This window comes from Struthio camelus, chromosome 10 (assembly GCF_040807025.1).
Source record: "Struthio camelus isolate bStrCam1 chromosome 10, bStrCam1.hap1, whole genome shotgun sequence".
In the NCBI taxonomy this organism is placed as follows: Eukaryota; Metazoa; Chordata; class Aves; order Struthioniformes; family Struthionidae; genus Struthio; species Struthio camelus.
Window position 1 is genome coordinate 12,590,918 of NC_090951.1, and position 20,933 is coordinate 12,611,850.

Genomic DNA, 20,933 nt, shown 5'->3' on the forward strand with positions numbered 1-20,933 from the left:
TCAGTGCACTGCATAAAACACAAAGGGCATCAGCACACTGAGCTTTCATCGTAACTGCACGCAACTGCAAAATAAGGCAAGTTTAGTACTAATCTTTTGGTACGTTAGCCTTAATAATTTAACTTGTGTCAAAGTGACACATTATTGATTTAGATCTGCTAAGGTAAGTGCTATATACAATCAGAAGAGATTTAAAAAAAAAAAAAAAAATCCACATGCAGCCAGAGCCTGGGAAATTGCAGTCTGCGTTTCTGCAGCAGAGATGTTTTCAAAACCGAAAGATATACACAACCCTGCGAACTTTACATTGTTTTAGTTTAATTTCCTAACTTATTTCAGAATTGAAATCTACTTCACTCATCAGCTTTTTAGAGCTCTTACGCAATGACTTACTGTACAAAAAGTGATTTGTAATACTTAGTTTATTAAAATATCTTAAGTTTAATTTCAATTAAAACAGAGCCTGCAGTATTTCAGAGTATACTGCATAAGAGGTCTTTTCAACATTCCATAATCCATAAATTTTGAATTTATGAAGCATCACAAAATGAATACACTTGTACTTTCAAAACAAATTCAATATGAATACAGTATCTACAGCGCTTTGAAGTACACAATACATTGTTGATCTACCATCACGGAGGAGATCAGAAATTTGAGATAAAGTCACACACCACTGAGGAAAGCAAGCTACCTCTTCAGTGCTGAAGTTGTTTCAGTCTAAGAGGGAGACAAAAAGAAAGAGAAAATTGAAGAGCTACACACAACATCAGGAATATTTAGTTACTTGAGCAGTTTCTTAAGCCTTAGTCTGAAGTAACCACTTTTTATCTCAGTGATGCAAAAAGACAGGCAAACCCAAAGAAAGCACAAATACATAACAAATTCAATTCAATTTTCAAAGCAATAAGAGGCAGAGCCTCCTGGAAGGCCAACTTTTCCTGTTTGTACCAATCCAATCCACTAAACAAGTAGACTACAATGACTTTGCCATAATAGGGACAGCTGGATGTGATACTTCAACAAATACATTGAGACCTCCTTCAGCTAATAAGAATCAGCTTAGCAGGAACGCACACGACTCCAGCATTGTTCTGCTTGCTGCATTGCTTCTTGCTCAAGCACAGAATTACCTTAAACATCATTGCCACATCGTGCACCTATCTGAATTGGGTTTTTTGCTGATTATCAACAGACTGAAGCAGATTCGAAACACTCTGAAACAGACAATATTGCTTCTAAAAGTTTCCAAGTTAGGAGAGGTAGACAAAGTGATGGAAATACCACCACCTGCACTGACTCAATTTTTAATTCCCATTCAAAATACCTTCAAAAATTATCAGTCACCTATAACAATGATCTGCATTAACTCATACGTACAGAGTTGTCTGTTCAGTGCCCTTTACCCCACAAGACTTCTATCTTTAAAATTAATTACCGTAGAACTTAATATGCCTAATATTTGTAATCTTTCCTAACCTGTTTAAACAAACTGGTCAGTATTTTATATAAATAGAGATTGCATGATCCATATTTGTTGCAAATAGGTTCCCTGAAATGGCAAGTCATATAAATGCAAGTGCAGTGGATAACTAGAACAACTTGCAAGTGTTTCAGGAAATTTTCTATTTACCTTCTTAGAAGCTCTTTGGGCGACAAGCCTGTGGTCTCTATATCACTAAGGCTGTCACTGCTGTCTTCAGTGTCTGAGCTGCTATCTTTTTCTGATTTTTTATTCTTATGTTTTCCTTTGTTTTTGTGCTTCTTCTGTTTCTTTTTCTGTAAGAAGAAAAGAAATAGTCCCTTATTACATTACTTCTCATTTTGAAAGATGTAGGTAATTCTGAAAGGCAACAACACTGAAAAGAAAAAAGAAACCCTTAAAAGCTGATTTCAGTGTAAAATGCAAGCTTAACAGAGACAAAACGCCAACAATAACACCTCTATCACTATTCAGCCGGCATTAAAAGAGGAAAAGTAAAATGACACAACTCATCCCAAATGCTCAACCCCCTCAACAAAAATTTGATTATTATTTGTACACGTCATGAATTATATACAGTTTTCAGAACATGCCTCAGTTCTTCCGCATACAAATTCAACATAAAAATACCTTTTCCTTTTTATGTCTGTGGTCTCTCTTAGTCCGGTGTTTTTCTCTGTTCTTTTTATGTTTTTCTTTCCTACTAGGCCCAGGAAAACTTGCTGGCACTACTGATTCTTGTTGCTGAATAGGCCCTAAATTGCAAAGCAAAAGTGGAAACTAAAAACATGAACAAATAAAGGTAACTATGATATTAAATTTCATATAAATTTTAAACTGATATGGGGTTTTAAAAATCTTAGCCTTCAAATGGAAACAGAATGCCTAAAGCTCCCAATTGTAACTTTCCTGCTCCAATTAAATACCTTTGCAACCTGTATTAAAAAAAAAACAAGTAAACAAACAAACCAAAAAAAACATACAATGGTGGTCCTACAGCATTACGGTTTATTAACACTGCTTCTGCAGAGCTACGTCAAAGTTGCTATACAGGCAGAGGACCCTGCTAGCAGATCCCAGCATGGTAACAAAGCGTTTGCCAGTTCCAGTTTGACATAGCACAGGCATTTAAGAGGTAAATTAAGAATTCACCAATGTTTTTTTTAAAAGAAAAACACGATGCCACTTGCATACATCTTCAACGTATAGAATTTGTAAACTAAAAGTCTGCAGGACCTACCAGAAGAGAAAGCTGGAGGCAACTTTGGCCCAAATTCCTCTGCCACATCCAGTTCCTCCTTCGAAGCAGGCAGCAAAGGAAGGCCAAGCTCGGTTGTAGCAGCCACATTCTCTACCAAATTACAAAACCTTTTTTTATTTAACAGGAAAATAAGACAATACTTATTCTAAGAAGTGCTGAAGAAAGTTAAAGTAGACTTTCTAAAAGCTTCTAAGAAAACAAACAGATAAACTTTTTATCTCTCTATGGACTTCCTTGGCCATCTGGCGTGCTGACAACCCCAAACACGTCAACATACTACCCCCTTTCCCCTCCTCCCCTTAATCAAAACTGACCTTTTTACTCTACAATTACAAATTAATTAATATTGCTGCCTGGGCTTGCTTTCATTTAGTAACGTAGTGCTACTTCTTTGTTATTTCACATTAATGACAAACTCCACAACATCTACAAAGTTCATAAACACTAAAAATTAGATGTTAACAGAACCAAGTTTGACAGTAAGTTGACAAAGTATTTCCACTGTAATCTACTAAGTATAATGCATGTTTTGTTAACATAATGACATCCTGAAGACATAAGAACTTGTTACAGCCAACAGATTGGTCTTCTCCTTCTCTCATAGAAGTATTCTAGCAATTTTTATAACTAGAATACAAATAAAATGCAACTTACTGATGACTTACTAAAATTATTTCAACATTACGTTTTCCTGGAATGTCAATATTTAGAAAGGGAAATTACTTATCAAATACAGGTAACTTATTTATTTCTAAACTTGCAAATATCCTCAAGAGAACTGTAATTTATCATCTACCTTGTGACTTATTGCAAGTATAAAAATTCCCTCATATTTTCCTTTGAAGGATGCTTCGACACTGCATGTGCTGTTCCCCCTCCCAGTTTAACAAGTAAATTCCACAGGACAGCCTACTTGTAAAGTAGTATGCAAGACTCACAGCCACACAAATAACGCTGCAAAATGCAAAGTGTTATTCAGTACCGTCTTATCCAGAATTTCTACGTGTGCAGTTCATCTGGCACTGGTGGAGCTGGACGACCATGGTCCTGCTAGCCTGAGAGTGCTTAAACTTTTTATAAAACTACTACTGATTCATAAATAACACTTTTTCAAGATATATATGAACACAAACATCCATTAAGTACTACCTTGCATATTAGACGAGGAACTACCTGGTAGATCAACCTGCTTGGTAGTTTCTGAATTTATTACAGAAACAGTTGGCTGATGTTCTTCATCACTTTCTTCCTCAGAGGAAGATGATTTTTCATCTGAGGAACTCACAAAGATGGCCTTAAATAAGTCCATGGATGGTCTGCTTTCTTCTTCCTGATCCTGATCTTCATTAGCAATCTGTAAAACAACATCAGAAATAATATTTAAACACCAAAACTCTAAAGAATCTCTCTCTGGTAAGCTAAATAATAACATACCTTCAAACACTCTGTCATGTGTTTACAGAACTATCAAATATCACAATAGATATGAAGTATGCAAGCTTAGAACTGTTAACCCAAAATAGTAAAACCTTGAGACACTGCTAAACAAAGTCATTTTTGTGTAAAGAGTACTGCACTTTGTGCTCTATGCACTGTTAAGAATAAAAAGATACTATACATTCTAATTCATTAAGTGAGACTTCAATTATACACTGCTAAAGGCGAATTTAAGCAAAAGGAAAAGATCACCTTTCTCCACAAGGTATGCGCCATCCTCCATTCAAAGCAGAAAAAAACATATATTCTGTGTCTGTGAGCTCAGTGGCTCTAAGGGACTAAATTTAACCCCCAGAGCGCTGAGCTACATTTTATCTTTCCTTAAGCTGCTCCTTCTAGTCATACTTGCTACGCTTGCATGCTGTAAAGGTTATACACCCCACAGTTATAAACCTCAAAGTTCTTAAGTGCAAATTCCACCTTCTCTTCGCTCATCCTGAGTTGACCCTTCTGTAAACCAATCTGTAAGATCTCAGTGCATATGCTACCCAACACTATTTCAAGGTTAACAAGATTTGCAGCCGATCCCCTTCAAGTTCAAAACCAGCTGTTTACCCACCTCACTGGGAAGAGTTTCATTTGTCTCAGTTCCGCGTTCTTCTGTCGTTGGTACTGGTGGCTGCTGCTGAACATCAGCTTTTGATCTAGCAAGACTAATGAATTCACTGATAGAATCTTTTTTCTCTTTTTCTTTATCTGATACATCCCATCTTGAAGGTTTCTTTAGTTCTAAAAAAAGTCCCAAACATTCAGATCAGTTGCATGCTAAACTATACTGCATTTCATAACCCAACGATCATTTTAAATTACCCTGCTTCTTCAGTATGGTTTGACACTTTTTAAATCCTTTTAACTGAATAGCTAACCGATAAAGATATTTTAGGTGAAAGAAATTAGCATAATCTTACAGACTTCAGCTCTTATGTCACTGAATCTACTTTTAAATATTTTGCCCTTTTTGATGAAAAATCCGGTAGATAAGTTCATTCTCCATGACAAAGACCACAGCGTTTTCTATACCCTTAACTCTTATAGCTACACGAACAAAATAACAACCAACTTACTGTTTTGATTGTTATTCTGCTGAATTCTTTCATTTGTTGCATGAGTTACAGATGTGGTGGCCTCAGGCAGGGTTAGGAAATTGAATACAGAATACTTGTCTCGTTTCACTTTTGGTAATCCAACAATGGAAGAACTAGAGAGACAAACGTTTGTTGATTACCGTTTTCAACACCGTAAAATAAGGCCTCAAATTATCTACAACAAGCTTAAACACCTATAGCACTCCTTAAAATGCATACTATTTTGACAGGGGCGATTTCACCATGTTTAATGAGGCCAATTAAAGCATTAGCAGGTACTACGTTATATCTGCTAATCAAAAAATATATATTACAACTGGCAGAATTTTCAAAAAGTGTTTAAAAAATATTTGTATCTTTCAATCAATTATCTTACTCAGGATATGGATCAGGAACGTTAAATCTTTTACACAATAACTTTTCAGGGTGCCATTCGAACTTGTCTCTTGTGAGCTTGCCAAACATCTTCATCTTCACAGCAGACTCCTTATCATCGATATCATTCTGAAAAAGTCAAACGTTTACATCTGCTAGATAAGTAACGGCTTACTGAATTGAATATTACTGTTGTAATACTGAGAAACAGACAGGCACATACGTTTAAGTCCAGTTAACAAATCACTGCTTTTATATGCAGTGAGGTTTTTTTTTTTTAGAGGTTTACTAGACACAAGGGAAACAAAACATTATTGAGTTAACCTACAAAGGAGTTTTAAAGACAAAGGATTTTGAAAGTCATAGTTGAAGCAGCAATTGCAGCTCTAATGTACTGAAAGTTACAACCGTAACTACCTCTTCGTCCCGAGGAACTTCCACTTTATCAACATCATCTTCATACTTGGCCCGGGTAAACCTGGATGACAGTGCTGAGTTTGAAGATTTGTAGAACATCGCTGCACGAAAGAACTCCTCTTGTTCTCTTCCTCGCTCCCATTCTGTCATACTCGGGTCTAAATAATGTTCCAACGTATCTACTACAAGTTAAGGAGAGAAATGCTTAGCAGAGCTTAAAGCTTACTTAAGTCTCATGCAGATACAAATCACTGAGATTCAAGCAAAAATAAGATAAAAAGCAAACATTCCCGCAATTATTTAATGAGTATTTAGTTTAGGTACAGTATTAATCTCAGCTGGATTATTCCTTGGTAAGTGGAGATAATTTTTCAATATAGTGAGAGTGATGGTATTTGCCAAATGCAAGACATTTTCAAAAAGAGCACTCATACCAAACATACAATGGAATAGGACAACACACACACACACCGAGATTTTTCCCCCGCCAGAGAACAATAAAAATGTGAGGATTCATCTTTTTAGTTACCTTTTTGTCCTTGTTTAAGACTCTGCACAAAACTTTCATATCTTTTTTGTTTTTCCGGATTTCTTGCAAATGGTTTGAAGTCACTAGAACCAGCATTTGCTAACTGACTCCCCAAAAACATTTGCCACTTGTGAGAAGCATCATCTGCAGAGGCTGGCTGGAATCTGCTATTTTGTGACTGCTGAGGTAACATTTTTACTTTAATTTGTTGCTCGGATGCTTGTTTCACTTCTTTCAGTCTTTCTCTATCTTTCTCAGACAGATACTCCAGAACAGAAGGAGCAGGACCTAAAACCAAAAAAACAATACGAAATAAATAGAAATTAAAAATTACTGCAAGTATTTTTGCCACATTGGGGGGGGGGGGGGGGGGGGGGGAAGCCTACCGCTATGCATACACATTTGGAGAAAATGCCCCTTAACAACTATAAACAACATAATAACAAAGATGAATAATCATAAGTGAAAATGCAGGCAGGTATGTCAATAATCGCTCCGTAGAGATGAAATTGGACAATGTCAAAGTATTCTAGCTACATCAATTAGATTTAACTTTTAAAATGGAACACAGTGTTCAAGTCCGGACTGAAATTATAAAATTGTTACGCAAAACAAACTGAGGGTCTGAAACACAAGCAAAGGTCACATATATCAATACCTTTCAGAACAGTTTCCCCTAGCCGTTCCCTCCTCTGAGATGCATTCAGTGTATGCCTGCTTTGTTGCGTCTTGTCATTCTCAAGTTTTCCAGTTGATTCCTCTAATGCCTTCCGTAAATGGTAGTTTTCATTTCCAGCTGCTATCACAGGTCGAAAGTAATGGACTGGCCTGTAATCTCGTGGCAGGTCAGGCGGTGGATAAGTCTTCCAGAGGAAAACAAAACATAACAAACAAATAAAAAAATACGGAGAAAGAGAAACAACTTTGTATTTAACACTTATACATTACATTTCCTTCCCTGTGTTAAAGGGTTAGTCTTCTTAGACATATGAATACTGTTTCATGCTTTCAGAAAAGGTCATCCAATCTAAAAATTCTTCAATTTACATATCTTAATAATAGAAAATGATATTACAAGCTACCATATCTTTTAGACTAGGTCAATAAGTCATTGGCATTGTAATACAAATTTGGGGAACAAAATGTTATGTTGTTAATACATAAAAATTATGGAAAAAACAAGAAAAATACGTGCATGAAGCAGCAGCAAAAATTAGCGAGTTATTGAATATGCACTGCTTTTATTTGAGAAAATGTTCTGGATATTGCTTATTAATGAAATTTTTTAAAAATATAAGTCACATAAGATTTGGTAAATTAATTGGACTTTTGAATACTTCCCCTATGCTTAACGTATTTTAATATCTTTCAAAATCCTTTACCCCCTCCCCACACTCTTCATTCAAGCTGTTACTACAAAAGTTATCCCAATGCCTCCCATGCTACACATTTTTATGCACCATACAAATTTTCTTCCTTTCTCTTCATTCAGAAAAGGGGAGTGTCACACAATTCTACGCTATCTCATTCTAATTTATGCAAATATATATGGCATGTAAGATGCAATCCTAAGAATAGGGCTAACATTGACTTATCATCAAAACACTGAACTGGATGAAGCACGGGGCCTGATTATCAGAAAACATTGGATGTTATATTTGAAGATCTATAAGCAGAACACGTACATTTTTCATTTCACAGGCAAATCAAACCATTGCTCCAACCTTAGGCCAAGTAACAGTGGATAGCGTGCAAAGTATTTGCTTAAAGCCAGCACATGGGAAAAGTTCAAGTTCATCCACTAGTCCAACAAATTTAACGCTTGTTTCGAATAGCCCGCAACAGGGTTTTTTTGATTACTCCTCAATCTTTATCACTAACCAGCACTTTTGTTTCTAAAAACATAAAAAAAGCATTAACCACAATAAAATCCATACAGCTTACATGTCAATTTGCTTTTGAGATTTCTTTCTTGCAGATACGACTCTTAGTATAAGAATGTCAACATCTGCTTACCTTGCTTGGAGCTGATGACTTTGATGCCAGGTAAAAACCATCCAAGATTTTGCCTATATATTTAACTTCTGTTTCACACCCTAGGAAAAAAATACAGAGCTGGTCAATATTTAAAAGATGTATGTTTAGCAAAAAGCTTCCCTCTCCCCGTACGTTTCCCATTCCACATTATATTTCCAGTGGCTCAATTGTATATGTTTGTCTTCATTGCCTTTCATTTAAATTTAAGGGATCTGAATTTGGATTAGCATTATACAGCTAAAAACTACTACCAGAGAGAATGCAGTAAGATGAACAGCACTAACGGTTAGACAATAGTTAACGGCGCTCCACAGTGGCACATCGTAAGTACCATTAATAGCACACAACTGACATCAAATACTCTAAAAATCATGGAAGTATTTCATGCACTTAAAAGCTGCACTAAAAATAAAACAGCATCAAGATAAAGTGTACAAATAGTATTGTTTGAAAATATGTAATTCTACCTAAAAACCTCTTTGCAAGTTTTGGGACTTACATCGAAGGTATTAGTCAAAAATCATCTTTCTATTCCTGTCACTGGGATTGAATGCTACATCTCACAAAGCAGCATATATTGTCCACTTTGAAATACAAATTTAGGATTTAATCTAAACTGGAATTAGTGAGAGACATAAAAAAAAAAAAATAATTCCAGGATTTGGACACATCATTATAGAAAGAAGACTAGATTAAGTTATCAGATATCAGGGCTAGAAAATACCAGTCGATTTAAGATTAAAAGATTTGGAAAACAGAGTACAGTTATGCAATATTTTTTCAACTCTTTGCTAGAACTAGAATTCTTACTTTTTTTGGATTTATACTGCTTAGGTGCTGTCCAACCATATAAACCATCTCCAGGTTCCTCTTCTTTTAGAACCGTATCATATTTTGACAATGTTTCAGTTGCGTAAATATCATCATCTTCCTCCTCTAAAGCTCCTACACCAAAAGCCTAAAATATATTTGAAATAACGAGAATTCAAAACCTAAAAATACCACCTTTAAGTCACACGTCACAATGCGCCTACATATGTGTGTGCATGCATATATATAGAGAGGTAGATGCACCTCACTCTCTATATAGATATAGCTATATACATACATACTGGGAACAATTTACTGCATCATAGAAAATAAGTGCTATCAACTGGGGGCAGGGGGACATGATAAAACCAAAACAAAAAAAAAACCCAAGTATTTCACTCCCCAGGCAGGGAGGGACAGTGAGCTGACGACACTGTACAGATCAAACGCCAATGACAGCGTCTGCACAGGGTGAGAACAACCGCCCAATTCCACACAACAAAAATTGCATTCTGACTAAAGACCAGATAAATCCTCAAAAAAGAGCCAGCATGAGAAGCAAGTATGATTCCCAAAACTATATAAATTGACAGTGCTCCTTCTACATAAGGAGTACAAATATAACGGAGGCCAGCAAAACCCCTCTAACCAACAGATTCAGCATTACTGGAAAGATTCAACAACACTGACAGAAAAAAATATTTAAACTAAATGCATATAGAATATCAGCTTTCTGTGACCAAAATAATTTTCTCAGTCCAATTACTCAATGAGATATTTTTACATTTCCCTTTAACAAAGTTGATAAATTAAGACATTTAAGACTTCTAAGGACTTGTCCACATCTTATTAAGCAAGTTAAATCACAAAAAAAAGGTAGACTCCTAACCTCGTTCTCAAACCAGCTGAAGTTTCCTACAATAACGCTACCATGTCTCAGTGCCTTCCACAGAAGGAAATAGAAATTTATTGAGATTTATTATGCTACTAATATACACTAAACCATCTCTTTACCTGGCCTGTGATACCTAGCTTTCTTCCTTTACTGTGTCTCAGATCACCAAGAAGATCACTTGTCTTTTCAGAGCCACCTGTGAAAAGATTAAGATGTTCTCTTCCAGAGATACCAAACAAAGCTTGTGTGGGGTCCAAACCCTTATAGCCAAGTCCGTGGACATTCTCTTTTGGAGTCAAATCTACAGGCATTACATCTTTCGGTGCAAACGTCACATTCTCTGGCTGGTATTCATCCTCTTCATCCTTATACAAGATAGAAGTACATAACAATAAATACCTCTGTATAAAAGGGCTTTGTATTTGAGTTTCTACAATATTTAGCTAATATGAGACTAGGCAAGCTTAAATTCCCTAACACATATATGAAACTACATATGAACTGCATGTGCTTAGCTAGCAAAAGGCTAAATTTAGATACAGTAACCCTTTTTCACAGTAAGCCTCATAAATTGTATGAATACTTGAAAAAATAAAGCTATGTGTTTAAAAATTGTTTAAAAATATCAAAAAAAAAATTGGTGCATGTTAATACACTTTTTGATTTTCACATGAATCAACAGAAAACTTTTGCCTGTACAGTACCTCAGAACCCTCAGACAGTCCAGGTGGTAATGCACAACCATATACTTTCACTTGAGGATCTGTAAAAGACATAACAGCATTATACTAAATTATAATTCTTTATTCAATTCAGCTTAAAGAAACAGATCAAATAAAATGAGGTTTAAAAAGAGGTTTAAAGTGAATCTCTTAATATATCTGTTAATATGACCTTAACAGGTCTGTGAAAGCTAACTTTCCACTACTCAGTTCAGGCAGTATACTGAACATACCAGGTTTCTGCCTACGGGGCTTTCTTTTGATTCGAGGTCCAATTCCTTGACCTTCTTTCCAGCCCATTTTTCTCAACAGTTCAACTCCAATTGTTATTCTAAGAAGAAAACAAAGAACAATAAAATTACCTCAAATACATAGGTTTAATATTCCTTGAGAAATAACGCACATTTGTATCATCTGAGATTATGCTTTCACAGCACACTTTTTAAAAAGCAAATTTGAACATATCATCATTTTTATATATGCTACATCCTACTTTGTACGTGTTTACCTGGCACAAATCCGCACATACAAAACAAAAATCCAGGTGGAAGCCACTTTGAAAGTGTAATGCTGCAGATCTTCCATTTCTTTCACGGATTACTGTGGCAAAATACTCATTTTCTTACCACTACCACACTTCAAAGGGAGAAGAATTGCTTGATTATCTGGAATCTACTTACTTTGATGGTCCTATTAAATCATCAAAGGCAGTTGTTCCTGGAATGGCAGCAACTACTCCTGCAATTTGTCGAGCTTTTTCTTTTATTCTATCTTTGGCTTTGGATGCAAAATCATCTGTAGTTGTAATATCTTTTGGTGCTATCCCAAATTCACTAAGATCCTGGAAAATACACACAAAATGGGACAGTTTTCATTAAAAATATTTTTCCTTCAAATGCACACTTACAGTAGTGGTAAAGGAAAGAAAACAGGATGTGCCCTTCATAGTGGCTAAATTTTTCAAGCCATGTATACAGTTACATTTTCAGCAACTTGAAAGGGAGCCGTATTTTAAACAACTTCAAACATCTCTTTTTGATTTGTATTTCCCAATAGAGACGAGGGGTTTGTTTGTTTGTGGGTTTGGTTTCGTTTAAGACAGAGATTACAGGAGCTTCCTAAGTGAACCTAGGAAACATGCCCATGGGACCCAGGAGTATAACACTGAATACAAGATGTAATCTAAAGTTACTTCAGTTTTTACTATTTAAGTTCTCAGATAGATTTCATTGCATCAAAAACAGTCAAACCTTGAAGTCATGGCAACTACTTCCAAAAGATCTGTATTCCTTTCTGACTTACCTCTTCATCCATGAAGTCTTCCGGCCCAAGAACGGTTTTGTCTGCTCTCTTCTGCCGTGATGATATAAAACTTGAAGGAGTCCATCCTTTAAGGAAAGCAAATACCAAAGTAAGGTAGAGTCAATGTAATATCTGAAAATAACTCAAATATTTCAACCTTATAAACTGTAGTCAGAAAACTCAAAGGGAAATAACATCAATGACACTGTTTCAACTACGTACAGTACAAGAGCAGAGAAAATTTGCTTCATGACAGTTAATTTGTTTTCACAACTGTTATATTATGCTAATCAAGTAGTTCTTCCCAGAAGACCCGAAAATAGCTAACCTTCCTTTGTGCCAACAGTGTTGAAGTAACCAGCAGAGAAACCACCAGTAAATGCTCCATGAAAACGCTGATATCGTCCCTTTGCATCTTTAACAGTCTGCTCTTGAAGAGGAACTGGCTTTTTAATTCGTTCACCTACGATCAGATAAGCAATGTAGAAAGTAAGTCACAACACGCATAAAGAACGGAGTCTCCGCTTCTTCCAGAAACCTTTTCCTCCTTGCAATTAACAACTGCTTCAAACAGTAGCCACCCTGAAGCGGAAAGCATCAGCAGTTGTACTTCTTCCCACCCTGCTTTAAATACTTGTATGGACTATTAACACATAATGCGAGGACAAAAGCATAACGCGTTCAGATGAAATCCTAAATCCTAACTAGTTCCGACAGCATTTTTTTTTCCTATGGTCAGACAGTCATAAATTATCTGCCTGCTTAATGACCTAGTCATTATATATAATATTTTACCTCTCCATTAGAGGCACCTAAGAACTATTTGCAAAGCACGAGAAAGGTTTAAAACACCAAATAATTAATTTAAAAATATTAAGGAGAATTTGGATCATAATTTAACTATAGGGTTTTTTTTTTTCCAATATATGCCAAAAAATACCATGACTGGAAAACTAGGGAAATTAATATCCAATGCTACAGTTTCTCTGAGTATTAGTCCACTGAAACTGTTTGTCACTGTTAGATCACTGTCCATCATAACACTTTTCTTAAAGCAGCACCTCTAGTGATTTAAACAAAGCTACCCCCAACACTAAACATTAACCCTAGTGGTGGGCAATCCCAGGATCAGGCCCAATGCACAACTCTTGGCAAAGACTTGAGTGGAAAAGACATACACATATAAACGTTACTGGACTCCGCAAAGCTTCAAAGCTCCTAATGACAGGACACTTATTTGCAGCCAGCAAGCATGTCATTTTGTGAGCTGAACAGGGAAAAAAAAAAAATGTATCTACCACTTTTAAACAGGAAATAAACTATTATTAAAATGAGTGATCCCATGTTTAACATTATGACAGAGTAAACTACAAAGAGCAGGGGGATTTTTATAAAGTTAGTCTTTAACGCCAGCAAAGATTATGGCTGGTAATTAGTGCCTAATGTGCTTTGCAAATTAGAACAAGTATTTTTTCCTATCTTTCTGCTATTGCTTTGATTAACTAAGTACGTTATTTCAAGAAAAAATGAACATTGTATATCTGAAAAACTCAACGGCAATCCTGTCTTCATGAGGCATTACCATTCTTTCCAATCTTCCATAAGCAACAGAAATAAAACCTCCACCTTTATTCTCAGATGTACCGTTCCCAAAACAAGCCAGTGCTCGACTGCTTTTTGAACTGAGTCGTACTAACACCAGCCGGGAGATTGCAGAAATACAGGAACCCTGACACCGAGCTGAAAGTTTTCACAACACCGGCACGGGCGCGTCTAGCCGGGTTTGCAAGACGTGCTCACCTACGCCGTCGCCCGAGACCACACGCCCCCAGCGGAAGCAGGACGCACCAACCGCCACCGCCGGCACAAACGCTCGCAGCGCCGTAACAGACACCGTGCCAACCGAGCGGCGCGGCCTCGGCCGTCAGAGCTGCCCGCGGGCGCCGCGGCAACGCTCGCCGCCCTCAGCGGCCGGCCCAGGCCGCACGCCCGGCGCCGGGCAGGAGGCGCAGCGCCGAGGCCCGCGGGACGCGGCGCGGGGAGGGGAGGGAGAGCCGGGCTGTGCCAGGCCGCCGGGTGCCTTACCCTCCTGCAGGGCCGGCAGCGCCCGGCCATAGCTCACCAAGTCCTCCTCCTCGCTGTCGCTGCTCTCCGCCGCCATCTTGCCGCGACGGCGGCTCGCGCGGACACAGCTGCGTCACGCGGGGCGGGGCGGGGCGGGGCGGGGCGGGGCACCTCCCCTCAGGCCCGGCCCGGCCCGCGGCGGCGGGTGAGGCGGCTTGAGAACGAGCGTCCCGCGGGGGTTTAATTTCGGGCACTGCAGCCTCCAGCCGGCGGAGAGCTCCGTCCGGTCAACCACCTGCTGGCCCGAGCCCTCCCCAAAGCGACGTGCGCAGCAGTCGGCGCCCCAGTCGCGGCGTTCGTTCCGGCTGCGCTTTCACCTTCAAATAGTCCAGCTGCTTTTTCTTTCTCCTCCCCTTGCGTTTATAAAGCCTGTTTTTTAGTCACTAAACGCTCCAAAGGCTAATACATGTATTTCCAGCTCCGTAAGTGCAAGATCTGTGCAGCCGTTAGGTCACGATTTACGTTACTACTGGCTTTTTAGTATTTTTCTTGCTAGTCACTTTTTTAACTCAAAGGTATCAGTCAATGATCAACGGTAATACTATGTTATTGTCTATCTAATTACAAATTCTGGGGAAGGAAGTCAAAAACTACAGAAAACTCCATTCCCTCTGCTAAAATATCTGTGAATTGAGCAACTTCAGTCACTCTTCAGACTGTTCCTGTTTCTTAGGACCTTGTCCCTTTCTCTGAACTGGTCTAGAAGTTCCTTGCGATTCTTCTCAGTCTCGTGTTTGAAACATGGCGTGCACAGTGACCGGCCGTCTGGACCTGTTCACATCTTTGTTGTGCTCCCAACGTAGCGTTGCTGATCGCAGGGTTTGGCCACTTTCTGAAAATACTTCGATGGATCGCTGCTCCCTGCTGGAAGAGGGGCCCTGAAGAGATCTGGTTGTGTTTCGCAAATGGCCCAAGACCTACCGCAGCATCCTGAAGAGTAGTGTGCCGAGGGACAGAGCTTGCTGCAGGGGTTTCAAGGCAACACACGCAGTAAGAGTTGTACAGAGGTACTATAAATGGCTACATTTTCTTTATCCAGGGAATCACAGAAGCATACTGGTAACTTTATCCAGTCCTCATGAAAAAAAAAAGTGTTTTTGGGAAGCAGCTAATTTTTCACAAGTCTTTGAGAGGCCTATGACATATAATGAATAATGTTAGCTTTATGAAAAGAGGTTATCCCTCCACACGCTTGAAGAGACAACTTTCAGGTATCTTTGCATCTATTTGGGGAGTCTCACATACAACGTTTTCTTATATACAACATTGTCTTCAAAGGATAACTATGTGCTAAATCACCCTAGTATAAAATATGTCACTGGGTTACTGCTAGCTCTTAAAGAGAACCCCAGGTATTGGGATTATGCATCACATTCATATCATTTGTTTAGTGAAAAAGAGCAGATCAGGTTGAAGGACACTTAAGGACAACGAGTGGGAACTGATTATAAGGCATTTATTCTTTTCTGTATGATTACAGAAAATTGCATAATCAATTAGAATATAAGTGACCAGCAAGAAACTGCTCTATGTTGCATGAAAGCTTAACTAGAGAGATGCAAACTTCTTTGGAGTTCGGTTGCTGTACTGAAGTTTATGTTAGGGATGCATTAAAATTAATCGATATTCTGGTCAGAATTCATGTTTTGCAAATTAATCATATATATAGTGATCACATAAGAACAAGTAAATATACATCAATAAAGACCTAAGGAACTCAAGATTTGGATTTTAATTTTGCAGCTTTCCCCCAAATTATCTACGAGAAACTCTTACGTCAATTTTGATTAATTTCCTTTCTCAAACTTACATTTTAAGACTCAGATTCAGTAAAACCACAACATATTATAAGTAAAACACCATAATAACAACAACAAAAGCACTTCATTTCATGCTAAAGATGGATTCTGGAAGTTTCTATTAATCCAGAATTTCTATAAGCAGACTCATCAGGTCCTTGAAATCCTTGAAAATAAATAAATTTTAAAAAAATCTTGGAAGACTCCTACACTTAACAGATACGATGCTTTGCAAGTTTAATGGTGTATTCTCTAATCCAACATTTGTGTTTGTTTGTATACACAGAACTGGTTTCTTTCAAACTGAAACTCCCTGAGTTTCATATAGTATCAGGTTTCCATAGGAAATATTTACACAGTTCTATGCAAATAGGGAGTAGTCTGTTTAATTTAGGTCTCCAATTCATTTTAAAACAATACAGATGAAGCGACAGACATTTATCTACAGGCATTATCTTTTCAAATCATTACTAATTAGTAGGCAGTTAGGTAGAACATATAGTGGCAAAAGGAGTTGTTAGCATGGAAGTTTTTTCTCTTTGTTTAGGAAATAATTGTTCCTGAATAGTCAAGTCCTGAATAGTCAAGTGAAGAAGGCGGACCAATTTGATACACCCAGGCTTTAACTAATTTTTTTTTTTTTTGCACAATGTTAAGAGAAAATCTTTTAAGTGTCTCGCATATCATAATTCAAAGAGATGGTGCAATCAAATCTTGTTTCCCTGTAAGTCTGTTCTCACATTAGAATTACTTTTTGCATCACAGTGGTATTTACCTGTCCATGGTAAACTCTGTCTCCGACAATTGTTAAACAAGGCGAAAATTGTTATTTGGAACTGTTAAGGACAATACTTCCAATATCTCTTGATGGAAATAAAACTAAAATATTTGTAGGTCTGCACAGTTTATGTTTGGAGTAAGATTTCTGCAGCCACTTGGCCGGTGAAAAAAATCAGCATTTAAAAATGAAAGCTTAAATACAAGTACATAAAAGTGGAAGTTGGGCTAATCGATGGATGGACTTCAAGTTGTAGTTTTCTAATAAGTTTTCAACATCTGTTTTTGAATTACTGCATGAAGAAGGCGGACCAAAAAGGTTTTTTTTACTATATCCTTCATTATATTCTGTCTTCTTTAAAATTAGATCTTCAAATAGCTAATTTCTAGCTGCAGTTGTATTCATCATCCATAAAGTTACAGGTTGTCAGGGATATTGACAAAATCTTTTCTCTTCCCTCTCAAAATCAACGTTTATTATTCAAAGCCACCAACGACCGAAAGGTAAATATGTAACTGAGAATTGGAGAACCTACCCTGAAAAACAGCACAAGTTTGATGCATACTTCCCTCCTCATAAAGTATCACTCTGATGTGCTTTTGCTGATAAGCCTGCGTCTCTCTGGGACAAAAGCTGTCTTTGAAGCACCTGTTACCATCCTGTAGCCACAATGTCTGTACAGTCACAAGAAAAGAAACATTCTCTTCCCAAAGAGCAGCAGCTGCCAGTTACTAAGTCAAACCAGATTCATATTTTCAGTATACGGCAGTTCATCAACACAGGTCCTAGCAGGAAATGAACTTCCCAAACTGAGACCATTTCCTATTAGCCAAAGCGAAGAATAAAGACTGGAATTTCATATATTCACATAGTTTTCCAGGATAGGGGCAGAGGATGGGACTGAATGAGCAAGTGGAGTGACACAGACATAATAGAAATACAGCACATAATGTGTATATGTGTACATACATATACATACCATACATACCATTGTGTGTCTGTGGTGAGGCTATCCAAATGCCGGTCCCTCTTAGCTTGACTACCGTGGAACAAAGGTTGGGACCATTGTTCTAAAGCTATGCCATTCTGTGCTGTTTTTAGTGCGGTTTGTGTTTTAGATCACCTGGCTGGTTTGTCTCTGAACGTGCAGAAAGTCAGCACAAGACGTTCTGTAAAACAAAGAGGGTACTTTTGATTCAGAGATAGATTAATTGCTTTCCAGTTTAATATTTTAGGTACAACACACTGATTTTCTTTGGATGCAAGCTGTCTCTGAGAAGTGATGCTTTCTCAGAGAAATTTACTCCCTCGTAATACTCAAGATGAATGCCAACCAAACATCTGCAGCTACACACCCCTTTTTCTGAGGGCACGTTAGTTTCTGATTCCCAAACATGAGTTTCTCATTACTCCATCTTTACAATGCAGCAAACCAAACCCTCCGATTAATATAAACTTGAGAAACTGAGAAAGTCTGTGGCATGAACCCACCTCTATTTAAGAATTCTAATAGCAACCAAAAAGTTACTGGAGACAAGATGTTTAACCATCTGGTTAGAAGGTTAGGAACATGTTCTGTTGAGGGTAAATCAGTTTTTGGAAAGTTTTAAGCTGCAATTTACATTCCGTGGTCAGGGAGCGCTCCTACCCCGTCATTACACAGCTCATCTGTAGCTACTGAGATCATACAATCAACATGTGCCTTTTGCAAAAAAAGCAAATTCACTAGGAACATGAGTCCTCTTTATGCAGACAAAACTTACAGTGACTTAATTAAGAAATACTTGATCAATCCTGTGTAAGCACGATGAAGTACCCTTTATCAAAGTGAGGGAAAGGCACAGCCTGATCTGGCAGTCCTAAGACTTTTGAGAGATGTACTGAGGACAGCAAACACGGAGGAGGAAGCCTCTAAGAGCTATCTTGGTCTCTCTTATTTGCCATAGAAATTTACTGTGTGGTGCGCTGCTGGCTTTCCTTTATTCAGTGTATCCACCAGCAACTGACAAATGCTGCATTTTGTCACCACGATATCCTAAAAGTAAGTTATCTTTGCAATCAAACTCTGCAGAAACTTATGCAAATTTGTAATTTACACATGCCACGATAGGAGTCACTTGTCCTGTCATTAACCGCCTGACCCTTTGACCAGACTACAAACTCTTATGTCTCGAACAGGAATAATAGCTGCAACCTTTTAATGAAATCAGTTTTCAATAAATCCAGTGAAAGGAGTGCAGATTCCCAAAATGGACACATTAATGCTGTTTTAATTGCCAGATTGTATCCACATAGTCTATGCTGGCAAATTACTAACTTAACTCCCCTAGTAACTTAAACTAAATTTAATGCACTGCACTGGAGATTTGCATTGATTTTGCAAGATTAATTTTGAAGTATTTGGTGGGGGGAGGTCAGTACTTTTTCTAATAGTAGGAAGATTTAAATTCAAGCACATTTGTACACCCTCTAAAGAGAAACTGGAGCAAGCCAAACTACTTTCCCACTTTTCCCTATATCTTTTAACATATATTTGATATATCCGCCTAGTATGTTTAGGGTTATTGGGGGGAAATGGTACTGGGGTGAGGGTGAACAAAATCTGAAGAGATATGAGCAAAATATTTAAATCCTAAAAAAAATTAGTCTGACTTCAAGAGAGGCAGCATCAGATCTTTGGATCCACATTTCGGAGCTGCTGGCTCTGGTTTCCTTCCTTAAACGCATACCGCAGGCACACAGCTTAACCAGACTGCTACGCATCGCTCACTGGAGACGCTGGCGTCTTCAAAAAAAGTTTAAATTGAAGATATAATTCCAAAGCTATTTTTTCTTGATAGCGAAAAGTTGCCTCTGCAGATTTTTTCCTGACTCCTGCATATCGCAACTACACTGTATTTCTAAGGAAATGAAAGGAAAAGGGGCGGTGGGAGGGGGGGCACAGATATGCTCGGTAATCTCAGTTTAAGTATTTTGCTGTATCTTCAAACGATAAACGCCCACATAACTCCCTAGGTTAAGCCCGGGCAGCAACAGGAGCCCATATTGCAATTTCCTTGCTCGAAAGTCCAATAAAAACATTTACAAAGCCGGTTACAGGACGGGATATTCCAAAGATAATGGGACTTTTCACTGCAAACACGGCAGATTTTTGCAATTCTGAGGTTCGTGCCACAGCAGCTTCCCAGATTTAGGGCCAGTCTCGCCTCCCCGGCACATCCTGCGGCCTTATCAGAGCGGGGGGCACCGAGCCGGCGCAGCCCCCCCGGCCGGGGCTCCGCTCCCCCTCCCCCTCCCCGCCGCCCCCTCACCCCCCCGGCCCGGGGGCTCCCCTCCCCTCCCCGCCGCCCCCTCCCCCTCCCCGGCCCGGGGGCTCCCCTCCCCCTCCCCGCCGCCCCCTCACCCCCCCGGCCCGGGGGCTCCCCTCCCCCTCCCCGCCGCCCCCTCACCTCACCCCCCCCCGGCCCGGGGCTCCCCTCCCCTCCCCGCCGCCCCCTCACCCCCCCCGGCCCGGGGGCTCCCCTCCCCCTCCCCGCCGCCCCCTCACCCCCCCCGGCCCGGGGGCTCCCCCCTCCCTCCCCTCCGCCACAGAAATTCACGGGAAAGGCAGGGGGCAGGTGGGACGCGGCCGCCGGGGGCGTCGCCGCCACCAGAGGAGGGAGAACTTTCCTCACAGGGTTTCGGGGAAGCGCGGCGGGCGCAGCCCCCCGCCGAAGAGCGAGCGGCGCCGAGGAGAAGCGGCCGGTGGCGGGAACGGCGGCGGCTCCGGCCGTGCGGCACCGACCCCCCCCCCCCCCGCCCCCGGCGCAGGGGCGCCCC

General features: G+C 39.3%; 1 protein-coding gene across 3 annotated transcripts; it reads right to left on the reverse strand.

Annotated features, from left to right (window-relative positions):
- Positions 1 to 403: 403 nt before the first annotated feature.
- On the reverse strand, positions 404 to 20,911 carry GPATCH1 (G-patch domain containing 1). 3 transcript variants are annotated; one of them, XM_068955276.1, is made up of 22 exons: positions 20,789 to 20,911; positions 18,103 to 18,283; positions 14,499 to 15,499; positions 12,742 to 12,876; positions 12,414 to 12,499; positions 11,792 to 11,952; positions 11,345 to 11,442; positions 11,094 to 11,152; positions 10,509 to 10,754; positions 9,495 to 9,642; positions 8,664 to 8,743; positions 7,306 to 7,510; positions 6,648 to 6,935; positions 6,119 to 6,300; positions 5,703 to 5,830; positions 5,306 to 5,439; positions 4,801 to 4,970; positions 3,894 to 4,098; positions 2,724 to 2,834; positions 2,114 to 2,238; positions 1,634 to 1,779; positions 404 to 720 (listed from the first exon to the last, which is right to left on the reverse strand). In XM_068955276.1, exons 3-22 carry the CDS (start codon positions 14,572 to 14,574, stop codon positions 699 to 701), a joined length of 2,805 nt encoding a protein of 934 aa, XP_068811377.1. In that variant the 5' UTR covers positions 14,575 to 15,499; positions 18,103 to 18,283; positions 20,789 to 20,911; the 3' UTR covers positions 404 to 698. The 3 variants fall into 3 exon arrangements, with proteins under 3 accessions (XP_068811377.1, XP_068811376.1, XP_068811378.1); XM_068955275.1 differs by having other exon boundaries at positions 14,499 to 15,672; XM_068955277.1 differs by having other exon boundaries at positions 406 to 720; positions 3,918 to 4,098; positions 14,499 to 15,672.
- Positions 20,912 to 20,933: the final 22 nt, after the last annotated feature.